Source organism: Haliotis rubra, unplaced genomic scaffold (genome assembly GCF_003918875.1).
Source record: "Haliotis rubra isolate DU_JTF1 unplaced genomic scaffold, ASM391887v1 Scf206, whole genome shotgun sequence".
Lineage (NCBI taxonomy): Eukaryota > Metazoa > Mollusca > Gastropoda > Lepetellida > Haliotidae > Haliotis > Haliotis rubra.
Genome location: NW_025766070.1, coordinates 671,784 through 690,809, shown reverse-complemented (window position 1 = coordinate 690,809; position 19,026 = coordinate 671,784). Strand labels below are relative to the sequence as shown.

At 46.4% G+C, this 19,026-nt stretch overlaps 1 protein-coding gene across 1 annotated transcript in view; it reads right to left on the bottom strand.

The window, feature by feature from the left end:
* The window catches only part of LOC124276126 (exportin-5-like), a 44,744-nt gene that overhangs the window by 16,261 nt on the left and 9,457 nt on the right, over window positions 1-19,026 (bottom strand). The window contains 15 exon segments of the mRNA XM_046711793.1: window positions 434-534; window positions 1,166-1,281; window positions 8,350-8,415; window positions 9,116-9,215; window positions 9,882-9,974; window positions 10,139-10,245; window positions 11,717-11,848; window positions 14,557-14,652; window positions 14,787-14,956; window positions 15,571-15,658; window positions 15,660-15,694; window positions 16,008-16,098; window positions 17,306-17,431; window positions 18,143-18,226; window positions 18,796-18,895. Coding sequence (XP_046567749.1) covers window positions 434-534; window positions 1,166-1,281; window positions 8,350-8,415; window positions 9,116-9,215; window positions 9,882-9,974; window positions 10,139-10,245; window positions 11,717-11,848; window positions 14,557-14,652; window positions 14,787-14,956; window positions 15,571-15,658; window positions 15,660-15,694; window positions 16,008-16,098; window positions 17,306-17,431; window positions 18,143-18,226; window positions 18,796-18,895 — 1,505 coding nt within the window.

Here is a 19,026-nt window from a genome sequence, read left to right as displayed (position 1 = left end):
TGTGACGAGCGAACGCTTTAACCACCGCCCCAGGTGGTGGTGATGGTGATGATGATGATGATGATGACATTTTCATATTGGAAAATCTGATTTCAGTACTATAGTGAGTGAGTGAGTTTAGTTTTATGCCACAATTTTCCAGCTATATGGTGGCGGTCTGTAAATAATCGAGTCTGGACCAGACAATCCAGTGATCAACAGCATGAGCATCGACCTGCACAATTGGGAACCGATGACATGTGTCAACCAAGTCAGCAAGCCTGACCACCCAATCCTGTTAGTCGCCTCTTACGACAAGTCTTTTGTGGCAAGCATGGGTTGCTGAAGACCTATTCTACCCCGGATCTTCACGGGTCATTTAACACATACAATAGCAACAGTTATTTTCCAGACAACATAAATCAGCAACAATTGTGGCAGGGCCTCTACACACCTAGTATTTGCAGTTTCTCGTTGTCTTGTAAATCATAGGCCATTGCAAAGTCAGGGTGTCTCAGTTTGAGGAATTCAGGCAACCATAACTGACTCAGGGTTCTGGAAGAAGGTGAGGGTGAATGAATTAGGCAGTAGATCACACAGCAATATTCCAGCAATATCACAGCAGATGCCCTCAAACTGGGCTTCATACTTTGTACTCATGAGGAGAATGAAACTATCTCCCGCTATTCATATTGTACCAAGACACAAAAATAACATTGGAATACGATCAGTTTTAAAGTTCCAGTCTAAATGAAAAGAATTTAATGATTAGAGACCTATTCCAACTGTAGACAAAACAGATGATGTGGCAAAAGGGTTTCATCAAACCAGAATGGAGATCATAATACTCTCGATGATGAATGATGTTGAAAATGTAGCCCTTTGACTGGATGGCTATTGTTAGTGTTGCGTCATTCCCCAAAACAGGCGAGGAGGGAATGTGTTTCATCATTACATAATGGAGACACAATAGCCTGGATGATCAAAGATGTGGCAATAGTGAGTTTAGTTTTACGCTGCTTTTAGCAATATTCCAGCAACATCACGGTCGGGGACACCAGAAATTTGCTCCACACATTGTACAAATAGGGAAATTGTGAACCTAGGTCTTCATTGTGACAAGCTAACGCTTCAACCATTAGGCTACCCCAACGCCCCAGAGGTGGAAATAAGAGCCAGCACATACTTGATGAGTGACATGAGGTTCTCCAGCAGCTGGCTGATGTGGGGCGTGGCAGGGTTCCTGAGGATGGGGCCGCCATTGCTCTGGTTACCGTTGGCAAAGCCCCCGTTCTGCGCCACCTGGGGGATGGAAGTATTTCTTTTACACAAATGTAGATAATTACTTTGAAATCAGAAATGTGTACTTGGCTAAGAAACATCAGTATAACTCGGCACTGCCTGGAATGAAAAACCCAAATGCCACCTTAATTTTGAGTGAGTGAGTTCAAATTTAACCAAACCTGCAGAGGTTTTCAATTCTTTGAAGAGAGTCGTCCTTGGGGTACATATTATGCATTTTCCGGCTGAAAAATGTCCTGTGACAGTTGTATCAATGTTTTTTGAATAAAAAGATTGAACAATAAATAAACTCTTTTATTTATTATACGGCCCCTACCTCACAGAGTTACCTCCCTTAGCGCATGCGCATCAACTGGGTAGGCTCCTAGACCCGTGATCATCATTCCTTCTGCTGAATATATCAGTGAACAGAATTGCGGGGAGGCCGGGGAGGCCCTACCCCAGGGCGACTACTCTCTTCAAAGAATTGAAAACCTCTGCAGGTTTGGTTAATTCTTTTCAGAAGAGATCGCCCTGGGGTACATATTATGCATAAACACAGACTCCCAAAGACCGAGGCCAGGGAGGAGGGAGTTCTGTCAAGCACACACAAATATAGCGGTCATCGATCATGGAAAAAATTGAACAGACGCATGCATAACACTCACCTGTCACTTGTCCCAGTTTCGCTTCAAGCGAGAGGCATTATGGGAGGGAACTGACAGGAGGAATTGTGCTCAAAGATGACCTCTCTAGCATAATGAGACATTGCGTGGTGCGAATGTCAATGAATCCCCACCCACTAAGTGGCTACATGAGAGCACCGTAGGGGAATGCAAAATACCACTCACTAACGATATAGTAACTCCGTGAGAGAATCGAAAGGGGTACAGGTTCTCTGAGTGAGCACACAGTAGCAGACATGTCAATAATGGAATTATTGTACAGTAGCGTCAAAACAAACCAATAAACCAAGACTCACTCGGTCAGGGTGGCAGGACACTGTCCACTGGAGAGAACAGTACGCCAAAGCTTCGCCGCGACACGGGGAATCGTATCGAGCTGATAATGGCGATATAAGCGTGCTTGGCCGGCTCCAAATAGCGGCGGAGCAGATCTCTTCAATGGGGAGTGCCGATGCAAAAGCTTTGGCGGCTACTGACCTGACGAGTGAGCCTTCAACCCCTCAGGGGGAGGCTTGCCCTTAGCCTGATAAGCGGCACAAATACGAGACTAGCCAGCGCAGACAAAGTCTGCTTGCTGGCTGGCAGACCAGCCTTCCCGCCACCGTAACAACAGAACAGCTGGGTACCTGTCTGGATCCCCTGCGCTCGCTTGATATAGACTTTGAGCGTCTTCACGGACATCCAACGGGTGAGTGCTCGTAGGGAGTGGTCCCCGATGTGGAAGGCTGGGTAAGAGTAGAAGTTCGATAGGAGCTGTCACATGGAAAGCGTGATCGACCTTCGGTCGGTAAGTATCTGGAGGCCGAATACTGACCACGATCCGTGTGAAACACAGTCAGCGCCGAGGTCCGGACGACATAGCATGTAAATCGCCGACCCTACGACCAGATGTTACCGCCACCAGAAAAACAGCTTTCCAGGTCAACAACTGAATGGAAATAGCCGATAGGTGTGAGAAAGTGGGATCGACAGCCAATCGAAACACGATCGACAAATCCCAAAGGTGGACTGGTTCGGCCTGAGAGCAGGTCGAATCCGTTCTGGCGCCAGCGAAAGCGCTAGATGAGAGGGTGCTGCCCCAGAAGAGCACCATCGACAGGGGTGTGAAAAGTGGAAATGAAGCGGTGGAGTAGCGCTGAATGGTCGGCCGCCAGGCCTTCTTCCAAAGCGAGCTTGCAAAAACTCCAATACTTTCGGACTAAATCCGCAGAAAGGGATCTGCAAACCCCTTATCTGAACACCAGCGCATAGCGGGACCACCTATCCTGGTGCTGAGCGAACGCTGTGAATCCCTACCTCGAAGCCAGAATTGTGTCTGCAACTGCTGCAGGAATTCGCTTGCCTCGAGGTTAGACCTGACAGAGGCTGCCACCCACTGAATCCGTGGATTTGGGTGGGGCGCCCGTTCTGAGTGAGAATGTCGGTCGCGAAAAGGTAATAGAACAGGAGGCTGGAGGCCAGAAACCTGAGAATTACCGAAACCAGCTCTGTGACGGGCCAAAGCGGTGCCAGTAGCACAAGTAGCCGAGCTGGCTGGGTGGACAGCTGTGAAAGGACACGGGAATGAGTGGTAACGGGCGGAACGCTTCCAGAGCACTTTGCCCGCCCAATCCAGCAGGAAATGCCGGCAGCCAACGCCTGGGTCCGGTATCCGAGCAGAACATTGGGTGTTCGATGCGTCCGATCCACCCTCGAACGCAATCTACATACAACTGGGAGATTACTGTGAATATCTGCCTGTCGAGCATCCACTCGCGAAAGGGCCAGGATCCGGGCGAGAGAGCGATCTGCTCGCGACGCTTCTCCAGCCCCGAGGAGATAAACAGGAGTAGTACCTGACAATCGTGACTGCTCGCACCAGATGAGAAAGTCCCACGCTTCCCGAGGAGCCGCTGCTAGACACCAGGCCTCCCCTGCTTCAGGATGTACGACATGGCCGCCTGGTTGTCTAACTGAAGACGGACTACCTGGCCAATGGACATGCTTTCTCTGAAGCCAATACCAACCGCACAGCTCTCAGTTCCAACACGCTGATGTGAAGGTGGAGGCTTCGCTTCGGACCAGAGATCCGGAAGTCGACAGACTGCTCCAGAACACCCCCAGCCCGTGAGGGACGATCGGTCTGAACTGTGGAGAGCTGGCGCTGATTTCCAAGGGAACCCCTGGTGAGATTCCCGACATTTGTCCACCACTGAAGGTGAGGTGTCAACCACTCGGGACTGTGAGACTCAGCGCCCAGATCCTCCGCGGTGAGTCCACAGCCGAGCCAAAGCTTGCTGTATGGGACGATCTCAACCGCTACCGCCACACTACAGAGATCGCCGCACGCCATATGGCTCCAGTAGACGGAGCCAAGTCCGCGGTTGGTGCCTGGGGCTGAGAGGAATGAAGATACCATCTCCAACTCTGGTGACCCGGTCGGGCGACAAGGAAACGAGATCCTTGTTCGCTTGGAATCGCTACCCAAGAAAACCAAGTCCTGGGTGGGTACCAGGTCGGATTTCTTGAGGTTGATGATCCACCCCAGTCGAAGTTAGAATGTCTATCACTGTGTGAGTAGCATCTTGACTCGGGCTGGCTGTGTTAGTGCTCCGAGCAACCAGTCGCCTAGGTAAGGGTAACAACGCCTTGGCGAGCGCAGCTAGGGTAGCTGGGACTAACATGAGCTTGGTGAACACCCTTGGGGCAGTCGATATGTCAAGGGGAGCACCCTGAATTGGTAATACATCCCGGCCGTAAGAGAACCAAGGTACTGCTTGAACGATGGATGTATGGGTACATGCAGATACGCGATCCTTTAGGTCGATTGACGGAGCCAATCGCCGGGCTGAACAGATGAGATCACCGAAGCCGCAGTGTCTCCATCTTGAAGGATGGTACTTCGAAAGCATGCGATTCAACCCTTGAGGTTGAGAATCGGACGGAACCCCGCCGTTTTCTTCGACGACGAGGGAAGTACGCGGAATAAAATCCCGCCTGTTCCTTCCCGTGGAATGCGCCGATTGCGGACTTGTCCAGCAGAGCCTGAACTTCGTCGCGCAATATGTCCGCCTCCTGGCTTGACATGACGGCACCGAGTGCGACGATGCCGGGTGAAGTCGGGCGACTCGCGCTCCACAGTGGGAGATGGCCTATGCTGACCGGGCCAGCACCTAAGCGTTGTTGGTAGCCTTCTCCCATTCCGCAGGAATAGAGAGAGGCGCTCCCACTGGGATATAGGGGTAGGAGCGTGTGTAGACCCGAAGTAGCGGAGCTGACTGGCGCGGACACACGGCTTGAGCGGCAGCCTGATGGGTTAACGGAGGTCGGGCAGACCTCCCCCGCTTCCGCCGAAAAGGCTGGGAGCTAGTCGAGGACTGCCTTGCCCCTACCCTTGGCGGATCTGTTCCTCCGCCTACCCCTACCAAGCGGCCGGGCCAGCCGGCAGACTCGGGTGTAGGCTGCACACCGGGCGGAGGAAGGTGGCACGGGAGCTGGGGCGCAGACACCCGCTGGTGCTCCAACAAGGCCTTAGAGTCCTTGAAGGAGGTAGCTGCAGCGCAGCCTCCCGCATGACCTGCTGGGCCCCGGAAAGAGGGTCGCCCCAGACGGAAAGGGAGGGCCAGCAAGGTCTGCTGTGTTGCTGCCGAAAGTACCTAGACGCCGACAGCCACAGCCTGCGATCCCCATGACCGCGCACATCACCGCCGACGCAGCAGACCGCAAAGAGTCGCGCCAGGTGAGCCTGCACTTCCAAAGCTGACGGAGCAGCACGATTACGCGGCGACATCGCCGCCAGCATGCCCTCCGCTTCCAGGGCCTAACCTCTGAACCGAGGGAGAGGTAGGCCTCATGGACCACCACCCGCACTCTGCTGCATCGCTCCGCAGACCTCCTCAGAGGTCCGCACGCTGTCGCAGAGGGGCCCCGCCAGGGCAAAAGGTGGAGTCAGGCGCCTTGCCGAGCAGCCGAGCTGCTCCGAGGAAGCCGAGCCTCCCCAGGGCGACGGAAGTGAACACACATTCGCCTACAATTGGCACAACGAACAGGAATCCTCCCCTGCTGGTAGCCGCGACGAGATCCGTAAGTCAAACCGCATCGGGCACCAGACAAGAGGGGATCACCACGCCCGGTGACCAACGGCGGCAGAATGCGGAGCTGCGCCTGCGAGGGTTGCCTAGGGCAAACGCCTTCGCTTGGCAAGCGGAACTCAGTCGAGTCCACGCAACCAGCAGGCACCGCGCCTGGGGTAGGCCCTCGCAATTCTCTGCCGGACTCCCGCAAGCGTCGGGCAAAACGGAAGCCTCCGGCCATGCTCCTCAACCTCCCCTAAGCTCCATTGCCTCGGCGCTCGGAGCCCGAAGTCAGAGGCTGGGTCTCCTCCGAAGAGGACCCTAACCCCACCCGTGGACTGCCTAGCTTAGGAACCACAGGAAGGGAAGAACAGACAGACGGCTCCACGCCAGCCAGCCGGGCGCGGCGGGACCTCGTCCCGGTGACGCTGGAGGCAGGCCAGGCAGAACTGGTGCCTCCGCCTCAAAGCGGTGTGCGCAAGGACCGGAATACCAGGAATACTCAACGGTCTCCCGCGCTTAACTCCGGAGAGGGGACTGGGAGCACCTCCTCTCCGAGCAGCCGAGGCGCCCGATCCGAAGCCAGAGGCAACGGATCTACAGACGCCTTCAAGGCTGAGGGATCGAGCCGAGCCCGCGATCCCACCTCGACTTCTCCGCCTCGTCCGAGTGGGTGAGGAACTCCTGCCGGAGACCTCCAACCGACTCCCGAACGAAGGACTTCACGGAGTCCATATGCTGCTGAAACATAGATTCCATTACCGACATGTCAAAACCACTCGGCGGTAGGAGAGGGGAAGGGCCTCGGGATTTTTCCCTTTTTGACGACGCTTTGTTTTAGACGGGGACCTAAGCGCCAGGTCCTCCCCGCCTCACGATCTCACGATAAAAACAACGATCGGGCCGCCCGCCGCCTTCTGGGCCCGGGGAAAAGGCCAGACAAATAGGGCAGGACTCAGCGCCGCCGGCCCGCCTTCTCAAGACAGGCAACGATAGCTCATGCCTGTCGCCCGTGGAATTTCTCTCTGTCCACAGACCTAACAGGATGAAAAGGCCTGAAAGCAAACACGCAAGCATGTAGCTAACAGCGCCAGCAGCATATAAACACGAGAAAACATTGAAAAATACATGAAGGTTACCACGAAAGTAATAGTTGGTTTTAATACGCAATATTAATTAACACATGGCACGCTTAAACTTCCCGCCATGGCAGAGCAACACGCGGCGTAAAACCACGGAAAGTTCGCGTATTTTGTATTAATACAAAGTCACAATTATGAAACAACCAACTGTAAAGCTTTACTGTTCCTTGTTTTAGGCAAATAAAGACCATACATACAGGTGGTGTCTCAGACATAGCTTTCTTTATTAGCTTTCAGCTGTCCGCCTCATGAAGTGCGCTCTATTATAAACACGCCTGTTCACGCAGTGACAGCAGAAGGAATGATGATAATGGGTCTAGGAGCCTACTCCAGTTGGTGCGCGCATGCTTAAGGGAGGTAACTCCGCGGAGGTAGGGGCCGATAATAAATAAAAGAGTTTATTTATTGTTCAATCTTTTTATTCAAAAACATTGATACAACTGTCACAGGACATTTTTCAGCCGGAAAATGCATAATATGTACCCCAAGGACGCATCTCTGAAAATCTGTTAAGTAAAATAAATTTGTCAAAAGCCATTGCCTGAAAATGGCTGCATATATTTTCGTATTTCCTGTCCTTATTTCACATGTGATCTTAGTACTACAATGATCATAACACAGCCTGGTGTAAGTGGTACATGTATCACTAAACTCTCTTTGTGGATTACTCAAAGGAAAATAAGAAAACCCAATTCTTTCACATTACATTAGTTAATCCCATGACAGATTGACTGTAATAATATGAGAGGTTTTCCAAGTATGGTTCATATCGGATGCTGTGTCTAGTCTATTTGTCAGTTCTCGTTCATCTGATAGGAAAGATCCGTCTGTGATAACCAGTGAGGAATGGGCATTACGATGAGTGAGTGAGTTGACTTCCATGCTGATATGAACAGTATCCAAGTTACATCTTGTATTTCAGCTTGATGTTGATGCCTGTGACCATTTCGGTGAAATCCATTGGCACGGACACTGTGCTAATAAACCTTGAAATATAATCAGGACCAACTGAGATTTGGATCCACAATCACTGATTTCTGGCATGGGATGGAACTTTGACTCTTTAGATGACTGGGCCACATGTGTCCCTACCTCACACACTCACAAATGGATTATGTCAAGATCCAAACCCAGGTCTTCAGTGAGTCAAGCTAACACTTCACCCACCAAGCTACCCCATCAGGTACAGAAGCTAAGCTACATTCCTACCTGCATATCATCCGGCCACTTGGTTCTCTTCATCACAGCTAGGATAGTGTTGATACAATAACTTATCTGTAACACAAATGTGTCTACATCAAGCATGCTAACTACATAATTTTATAAATTCCGTCTCCTCAACAACATGATAAATGTCCAAGAGAAATATCATGCACATCTTGCTCAGTGAACATTAGTGACAGTGACTCTGTTGTACCACTGTTGCAAACAGTATTTCAGGTGATGTGTGGCTTGTTAGCCATTGCAAATCCCAAATATGTCAGTTTGCAGACTTAGGAACTGGAGTAAGGTTGTCAGGTAAGTCAAGAATATGACAGTAAACTTTAAACCTGCTATTTACACTATTCCAATGTGTCATGTTCATGTGAGTGGAAGGGTGAAAGTGAATTGATAGAAACAAAACAGGATCAAATACTGGAGTGTCAGAGATTAAAGAAAAGCAGCACTGATAATACCAAGAGCATAATAAAACCACAGCTAATATGACCTGTTAATTCCACAACATAGACCTGTGAAGATCTGGGTTCGAAATTGGTCTTCAGCAGCCAATGCTTGTTGAAAGAATGAACAAGTGGGACCAGGTGGTCAGGCTCACTGACTGGGTTGATGCATGTCATGGTATCCCAATTGTCTCAAATGATGTGCACTGGATTGTCTGGTCCTGACTCAAATATTTATAGACCGCTGTCATATAGCTAGAAATTGTTCAATGCAGGGTTAAACAGCAAATGAAGTCAACCAAACCTCAACTTACATGTGACCTGTTAATACCACAAGTGTCAGCTGAACTGGGCTCCACTGGAGGCTGATCTAGACCAACATATGACATGAACTTGGCTGGACTACTGAATGCTCTGAAAGAGACATTAGGAATATACAGAAAGCAAACAAAGGACAAATGAAGCTCATTTAACAAAGCTTAGTTACTTAAGGAAGTCACTCGTAGACATTGAGACATGTTGAACGGGAAGACAGAGGAGTAATGCCTGTACAGAAACACTCAACCGTCCTGGGGACTTGAAATTGAAATGAAAAGAATTGCCTTTCTTCACATTTTAACTTACATTTGGCACAATGGCACAAGCCCTTGTTGCACTACTGAACATTAACCAACACACCTTTAACATCACTGTGGATCCTCAGCAGATGTTGAGTAGTATATAAAACATCTCATTGATGTAAACGCTGTAAAAAATGTTATTTCATTTTCTACCAGTTGAATTGGAAAGTGTACTGGTAGAATCTCTGATTCCAATCTCTACTAGTAGGATCGGAGATTCTACCAGTAGAGACTCTGATCGCAATCTCTACTGGTAGAGACTCTGATTGCAATCTCTACTGGTAGAGGCTCCAATCGCAATCTCTACTGGTAGAGACTCCGATTGCAATCTCTACCCTGACATATACATGTGCTTTGCAGGTTCAAGTCCTGCTAACAAAATCATCTACGGCACATAACATCTATTAGCATCAGCAACCATTGGAGATGTTGAAAGGCACACTCTGTGTCTGACACTTACTCTGTGAATTCTGGAGAGACCCACAATTCCTTGACAGGAGATAGAACTTCTTCTATAAATGACGACTGCTTGTTGAAATCTTTGAACTGATTGCTGAAAACAAAGATGAATTGGTTACAACAGTATTGAGGCAACCTATTTCGGATTACATTTTGTCAAACAAAACAACTCTTGATCTTGATGACAAATTTTCATCAACAAATCTGTGAACCATGAAACAAATGATGTCCAAATATTTGTAAGGGGACAATTCTCACCTGATGAGTATAAGGGCTTCTGTGAGTATACACTTCTCCATCTGGGATAGCTGCTCTGGGTCCTTACTGATGTGTTTGATGTGATCATACAGCCGGTCAAACACGGGCTGTGGACATAAATACAGTGAGTACAGACACTGTTTTACTGGCAGATAAATACAGACACTGTTTTACTGGGAGATAAATACAGACATTGTTTTACAGGGAGAAAAATACAGACACTGTTTTACTGGGAGATAAAGACAGACACTGTTTTACAGATAAACACTGTTTTACTGGGAGATAAATACAGACACTGTTTTACTGGGAGATAAATACAGACACTGTTTTACTGGGAGATAAATACAGACACTGTTTTACTGGGAGATAAATACAGACACTGTTTTACTGGGAGATAAGGACAGACAGTGTTTTACAGGGAGATAAATACAGACACTGTTTTACAGGGAGATAAATACATACACTGTTTTACAGGGAGATAAATACAGACACAGTTTTACAAGGAGATAAGGACAGACACTGTTTTACTGGAAGATAAGAACAGACACTGTTTTACAGGGAGATAAGGACAGACACTGTTTTACTGGGAGATAAATGCAGACTCTGTTTTACTGGGAGATACTTTTTGGGAGATAAGGACAGACACTGTTTTACTGGGAGATAAGAACAGACACTGTTTTACAGGGAGATAAGGACAGACACTGTTTTACTGGGAGATAAATGCAGACACTGTTTTACTGGGAGATAAATGCAGACACTGTTTTACAGGGAGATAAGGACAGACACTGTTTTACATGGGAGATAAATGACAGACACTGTTTTACAGGGAGATAAGGACAGACACTGTTTTACAGGGAGATAAGGACAGACACTGTTTTACAGGGAGATAAGGACAGACACTGTTTTACTGGGAGATAAGGACAGACACTGTTTTACTGGGAGATAAGGACAGACACTGTTTTACAGGGAGATAAGGGAGATACTGGGAGATAAATACAGACACTGTTTTACTGGGAGATACTGGGAAGGACAGACACTGTTTTACAGGGAGATAAGGACTGACACTGTTTTACTGGAAGATAAATACAGAAACTGTTTTACAGGGAGATAAGGACAGACACTGTTTTACTGGGAGATAAATACAGACACTGTTTTACAGGGAGATAAGGACAGACACTGTCTTACTGGGAGATAAAGACAGACACTGTTTTACTGGGAGATAAATACAGACACAGTTTTACAAGGAGATAAGGACAGACACTGTTTTACTGGAAGATAAGAACAGACACTGTTTTACAGGGAGATAAGGACAGACACTGTTTTACTGGGATATAAATACTGACACCGTTTTACTGGGAGATAAATTCAGTCAGTACAGAAATTGTCTTACTGATTTAGAGTGAGACTGAAAGATGGATTGAGGCAAATAGACAGGGTGAGAGTAAGAGAGGGCCTATGGAAGCGAGTCAGAGAGTGAGTGAGTGAGAGAGACAGTGATTACATCCAAGGACTCTTTCTACAAACAGCCATTATGATCAGCCATCTTGGTTTCCAAGTGACAGAGCATCAGTGACTTACAAACAGGAGGTCGGGGTATTGCTTGCAGATCTTCACCAACACAGAGCATGCATGCTGTCTCACATTCTTCACAGCACGACTCCTTGTGGACTTGGTCTGCCCGAACAGGTTGAACACAACTGCATGGAATATCTGCAACAGATGGGAAGATCAGCATTCAAAAACCATGGAAACATCCATTATGAAACTGTCTGTTTGGGGAGGGAACACCCATAATCACCAACATCCTTGTAACAAGGACCTGAATTATCTGTATCGTAACCTTGTCTGTCAAAGAATACTACACCCAATTCAAACAATATCATACAAGTCTTTATAAGACACAGGCATACAATGACACATACACACACTGGCACACAGACAGACACACACAGCTACAGAGACACACATACAGCTAAACACAGATCAGACATACAGACAGACAGACACACACAGTTATAGAGACAGACACAGAGCTAAACAGATAAGACATACATACAGACAGACACAGACATAGAGCTAAACACAGATAAGACATACATATATACAGACAGACACACAGAGTTACAGAGACAGACATAGAGCTAAACACAGATAAGACATACATACAGACAGACACAGACATAGAGCTAAACACAGATAAGACATACATACATACAGAGAGACAGACACAGAGACAGACACAGAGACAGACAGACAGTTACAGAGACAGACACAGAGCTAAACACAGATAAGTCATACATACAGACAGACACAGACATAGAGCTAAACACAGATAAGACATACATACAGACAGAGACATACAGACAGACACACACATAGAGCTAAACACAGATAAGACATACAGACAGATAGACAGACAGACACAGATATAGAGCTAAACACAGATAAGACATACATACAGACAGACACAGACATAGAGCTAAACACAGATCAGACAGACAGACAGACAGACACAGTTACAGAGACAGACACAGAGCTAAACAGATAAGACATACATACAGACAGACACAGACATAGAGCTAAACACAGATAAGACATACATATATACAGACAGACACACAGAGTTACAGAGACAGACATAGAGCTAAACACAGATAAGACATACATACAGACAGACACAGACATAGAGCTAAACACAGATAAGACATACATACATACAGAGAGACAGACACAGAGACAGACACAGAGACACAGAGACAGTTACAGAGACAGACACAGAGCTAAACACAGATAAGTCATACATACAGACAGACACAGACATAGAGCTAAACACAGATAAGACATACATACAGACAGAGACATACAGACAGACACACACATAGAGCTAAACACAGATAAGACATACAGACAGATAGACAGACAGACACAGATATAGAGCTAAACACAGATAAGACATACATACAGACAGACACAGACATAGAGCTAAACACAGATAAGACAGACAGACAGACAGACACAGTTACAGAGACAGACACAGAGCTAAACACAGATAAGACATACATACATATAGACCGACAGACACGCACAGGTACAGAGACAGACAGACAGACACAGTTACAGAGACAGACATAGAGCTAAACACAGAACAGATAAGACATACATACAGACAGACAGACACCGATATACAATGACACATACACACACTGGCACACAGACACACAGACAGACAGACACAGTTACAGAGACAGACACAGAGCTAAACACAGATAAGACATACATACAGACACAGACATAGAGCTAAACACAGATAAGACAGACAGACACAGACCAACAGACACAGACATACAATGACACATACACACAGTTACAGACACAGATAAGACATATGTACAGACAGACAGACACAGAAACAGAGCTAAATACAGATAAGACATACATACAGACAGACAGACACAGTTACAGAGACAGACACAGAGCTAAACACAGATAAGACATACATACATATAGACAGACAGACACGCACAGGTACAGAGACAGACAGACACACACAGTTACAGAGACAGACATAGAGCTAAACACAGATAAGACATACATACAGACAGACAGACAGACACACACATAGAGCTAAACACAGATAAGACATACATACAGACAGACAGACAGACACAGATATACAATGACACATACACACACTGGCACACAGACAGACACAGTTACAGAGACAGACATAGAGCTAAACACAGATAAGACATACATACAGACGGACACGGATACAGAGCTAAACACAGATAAGACATACATATATACAGACACACAGTTACAGAGACAGACAGACACACACAGTTACAGAGACAGACATAGAGCTAAACACAGATAAGACATACATACAGACAGAGACAGAGAGACACACAGAGTTAGAGACACAGACATAGAGCTAAACACAGATAAGACATACATAGACAGAGACACAGAGCTAAACACAGATAAGACATACATACAAACAGACAGATACAGACACAGAACTAAACGCAGATAAGACATACATACAGACAGACACAGATACAGACCAACAGACACAGACAGACAATGACACATACACACAGTTACAGAGACAGACACAGATAAGACATACATATAGACAGACAGACACAGAGCTAAACACAGATAAGACATACATACATACAGACAGACAGACACACACACACAGACAGACAGACAGACAGACACAGACACAGAGACCAAACACACACACACAGCTAGTCCTAGGAAGAAAACAAAACAAACAACAATACTTAAGGCTCATGATTTGGTCATTGGACATTTCTTTATACCAACAAATTCACTAATAATGGTATGGTCCACATTCATGAGGTTTTCCAGTTTATGGAGGTGTGTATTGTAAGGGGAACTCCACCTACCTTCTCCAGCACCACTGGCAGCCTCTCTGGGGTGTAGGTGAGGAACGGGAACAGAGCAGACACACACGACAACAAGCAGGACAGGATCAGGGGGTCCTGCAACACCCGGACAGCATGGCCACCTCAGCAGATTATAACTACATAACCAGTTAATACAACGTGAATAGGGTCACCCCACACTCTTGGGGTTAATGTTTTGGTGATTTGAGAGCGATCTCACAATGACTTACCTGTGTCTGGTAGTCCAGCACCCTCTGCAGCATGTCGATGCCCTCCTGGACTTCTGGTTTTGGTTTCTGGGAGATGAAGAGCCGTGACATGACACTCTCCAGGAACACTGTCAGGGCATCCCACTCCAGGAAGGAAGGCGAGCTGAATGTGCAGTAGCTCTTGTCTTGACCTGCACCAGAAAAGGATGGTTTGTCATTAATGGATCACAAGAAGATACTAAGAGGACATGTTTGTTCTTGTCTATTGCTGAACTCAAGCAGTATTCAAGATGTATGACTGACTGACTGAGTTTAGTTTTACGCCGCTTTTAGCAATATTCCAGCAATATCACGGCGGGGGACACCAGAAATGGGCTTAACACATTGTGCCCATGTGGGGAATCGAACCCGGGCCTTCGGCGTGACGAGCCAACGCTTTAACCACTAGACTACCCCACCGCCCCTCAAGATGTATGAAAGTGGTCTGTAAATATTGATGTCTGGACCAGACAAGTCAGCAGTTTACTGCATGAAGGACTATGTATACAAGCCATACATCACTGACTTGATCTTCAGCAACCCATGCTAGTCGTATGAAACGACTCATGGGATCGGGCAATCAGGCTTGTGGGCTTGGTTGACATTTAACCATGTTTCAATTGCATAGATTGATGCTCAAGATTTTAACCAAAAGATTTTCTGGTATAAAACTCAGACTACTGCCATATATCTAGAATATCGCTGAGTGTAGCATTAAACAGCAGGTGGTGAAATGCTTCAGCAGGTGTTCTGTAGTCAGACTTACCTTCCCCCGTGGCAACAGGCTTATGCAGCTGTTCGTGAAGCCACTCCATGGCTATATTGAAGGTGATCTTGGGCTCCAGCAGTGTCGCCTGCCCGCAACGTGAATGCAATGTCCACCTTGTACCCTGCAGGAAGACACACCATATCACCAAGATCACTTTTGCATTGTTTTTTATTATGAAAACATTAATTTAGAATGCCTGTCTATTCTCTCTTAAGCTTTAAACTGACTGAGTTTTGGTTTTACGCCGCTTTTAGCAATATTCCAGCAACATCACGGCGGGGGACACCAGAAATGGGCTTCACACATTGTACCCATGTGGGGAATCGAACCCGGGTCCTCGGCGTGACGAGACAACGCTTTAACCACTAGGCTACCCCACCGCCCCTTTAAGCTTTAAAGATTACAAAGCAGAAAGTCATGATGTTTGTACTCACTTGCAAAGAACATGTTAAATTCCTCATCACTGTCAAAATCCAACCTTGCATATTCACAGCTGGGAGAGTTGTTCTGACTGGGAAAGCCCACCTGTCAACATATTGGTCACATTTACGGTAATGCTGTACTGTAGTGCTAAATGAGTGAGTGAGTTGAGTTTGACGCTGCTTTTAGCAATATTCCAGCAATATCATGACGGGGGACACCAGAAATGGGCTTCACACATTGTGCCCATGTGAGGAATCAAACTATGTTGCAACACATGATCTGTTTTATAGAAATGTTTCCACAAACTATCAAAGTGTTCTGATTACATGGACAGTAAGATGATGTATGTCCCAAGTATTGTGAAGGTCCGGGTTAGAATTGGTCTTCAGTAACCCATGGTTGTCGTAAGAGGCAACTAATGAGATCGGTTGGTCAGACTCGCTGACTTGTTTCACACACGTCATCGTATCCCGTTTGTGTAGATCGATGCTCATGCTGTTGAGTACTGGATTGTCTGGTCCAGACTCGATTATATACAGACCGCCACCATATAGCTGAAATATGCTTGATCTTGATCACTTTAAGAACAAACCAACCAATATTGGGATGGATTCCAGTACCACGCATCAGTCCTAGGGGTGTCACGATACACCAATCTCACGATACGATACGTATCACGATTTTAAGGTCACGATACAAAACGTATCGCGATACATAATTTTCTCGCCTATTCATAGCATTACCTTTCCGGCAACGTACGCGCTCGCTGATTGGTCCATCAAAATAGTCTAGCCAATCACAAAAGCTGTTAGTTTCCAACCTATTTTTTAAGTAAAGCTAGCTACATCTATTTATCGGAGCGGTCTCGTATAATTTTACTATCAAGACTTTGAAGGAGATGGATATAGCATAAAAATTTGAATAGATTAAGTTTTAAAATAGGAATCGATACACGCAAGCATGTATCGCGTATCGTAACGTCAGTAAAAATGTATCGATGCATCGATACATTCGCGTATCGCGACACCCCTAATCAGTCCTTCCAAGTGTTGACTTGATTACTCTTTGTTTTCAGTGTTATTACTTCATATAAACAATGTGAAATGTCTCACATCAGCCCACAAAGAATCTCTTCACAGTCAACATATGGTTTAATGTTTTAACTGTTTCATATCCTGGAGAAAGTTGTTAAATATGCATTAATTGGATTTCACAATGTTTCAGCTGACCAATCAGTTGTGAGAAAGTTGCATCATATAGCAGATATTTCAATACTGAAAGTGATTTCACTTGATCCTTTAACACTGACCTTTAATAGTGTTTTAGTCATGGACTTGACAAGATGAGGTATGAAGGAGACAAGAACTGGATCCTCTGAAATACTTTCATGCCGAAGCAGAGAACTCCATAGAGTCTGGGTGTAGCTGCCTAACATCTGAAAACAGGGAACAAGCAGCAGTGTGAATACACAATGGTTTTCAGTCAAGCCTTGTGTTCACAGCATTCCGCCAGGGGGGGGTGCTACTTACATCTGAGTAGAGCGGAGTGAGTGGAGCAGAGCAGAGCGAAGAGGAGAAGAGAGGAGCGGAGAGGATAGGATTGGAGAGGACTCATTGAGATGAGAGAGGAATGGAATGGAGTGGTAAGGAGAGAAGTGGATAGGAGTGGAGCGGAGAGGACAGGAGAGGAGAGATGAGGTGAGGACAGGAGTGGAGTGGAGCGGGGAGGAGAAGAGAAGAGAAGAGAGGAGCGGAGAGGATTGGAGTGGAGTGGGGCGGAGAGGACAGGAGTGGAGTGGAGTGGAGAGGAGCGGAGAGGACAGGAGTGGAGTGGAGTGGAGAGGAGAGGAGAGGAGAGGACAGGAGTGGTGAGGAGAGGAGAGGAGAGTGTTGGGTTGGGTTGGAGAGGAATGGAGTGGTGAAAGAGGAGTGAGTTAGATTTAACAATGATTTGACAGTATCTAACAGATATCAAGGCATGTCAACCTAATGTCATTTTTATTCATATTCTTCATTCTTGTTACCTCACTATTTAAGCCCTTTGATAAACATTAGATCTGTGTTAAGAAGTCCATGCTCGCAACTTCTTGGCATGATGAATTATTCAAATGACTCAGTTATAACAACATAAGCTGTCACTCCTCTACCTGACTAGGGTGTTCCGAGAATGCCAAGAGAGCTTGAAGATATGTGGAAAAGTTAGGAGGCTGGGTGACACTCTCTGTTGAGCCCTGGAAAAACGAAGTAGGTTTGGATCAATCTAACAAGACATATCATGCAAGAAATGTAACAGCCCCTGTACACACAGGTACATTTCATTTATCTTATTGTGCACTGAAATAAAAAAGCCCTGCTTTGGTACTGTGTGCTCTCATGTGTTTCTTTGTTAAGACCCTAATCAGCCATATTTGATTTGGTTACTTGTGTGTCAACATATCCAATAGGGTGGTTCACTGCTCTTGATCACTTTGAGACTCTAATATTTACAGCTGATTGTTTGCAGGCCAAAACAACAAACACTATTATGGGATGCATCACAGTCCTTCAACACAGTGGAGAATGTATGGAGACATACAGTGGAGACTTTGTGGTGTGTAGACAGACATGATGCTTGACTGACTGACTGAGTTTGGTTTTACGCCGCTTTTAGCAATATTCCAGCAACATCACGGCGGGGGACACCAGAAATGGGCTTCACACATTGTTCCCATGTGGGATTCGAACCCGGGTCTATGGCGTGACGAGCCAACACTTTAACCACTAGGCTACCCCACCGCCCCGACATGATGGTTGAACTTACCCATAAAACACAGAGCTGTTTCCCAGTCTCTGTCAGCACCTGACACAACCTCTTGAGGAACAGGTAATAATACTCATCCCGAGATGACTTCTCTGCAGCTCTGCAAAAAACAACAGAGACAGTGTCAGTGAGTGGGTGCCTTTGGCATCTTGGTCTTACAAAGTGAGTGAGTGAATGACAAATGTTATGACTTTTTAGAAGTGACTTGTGTTTCAATAATAATATTACCAA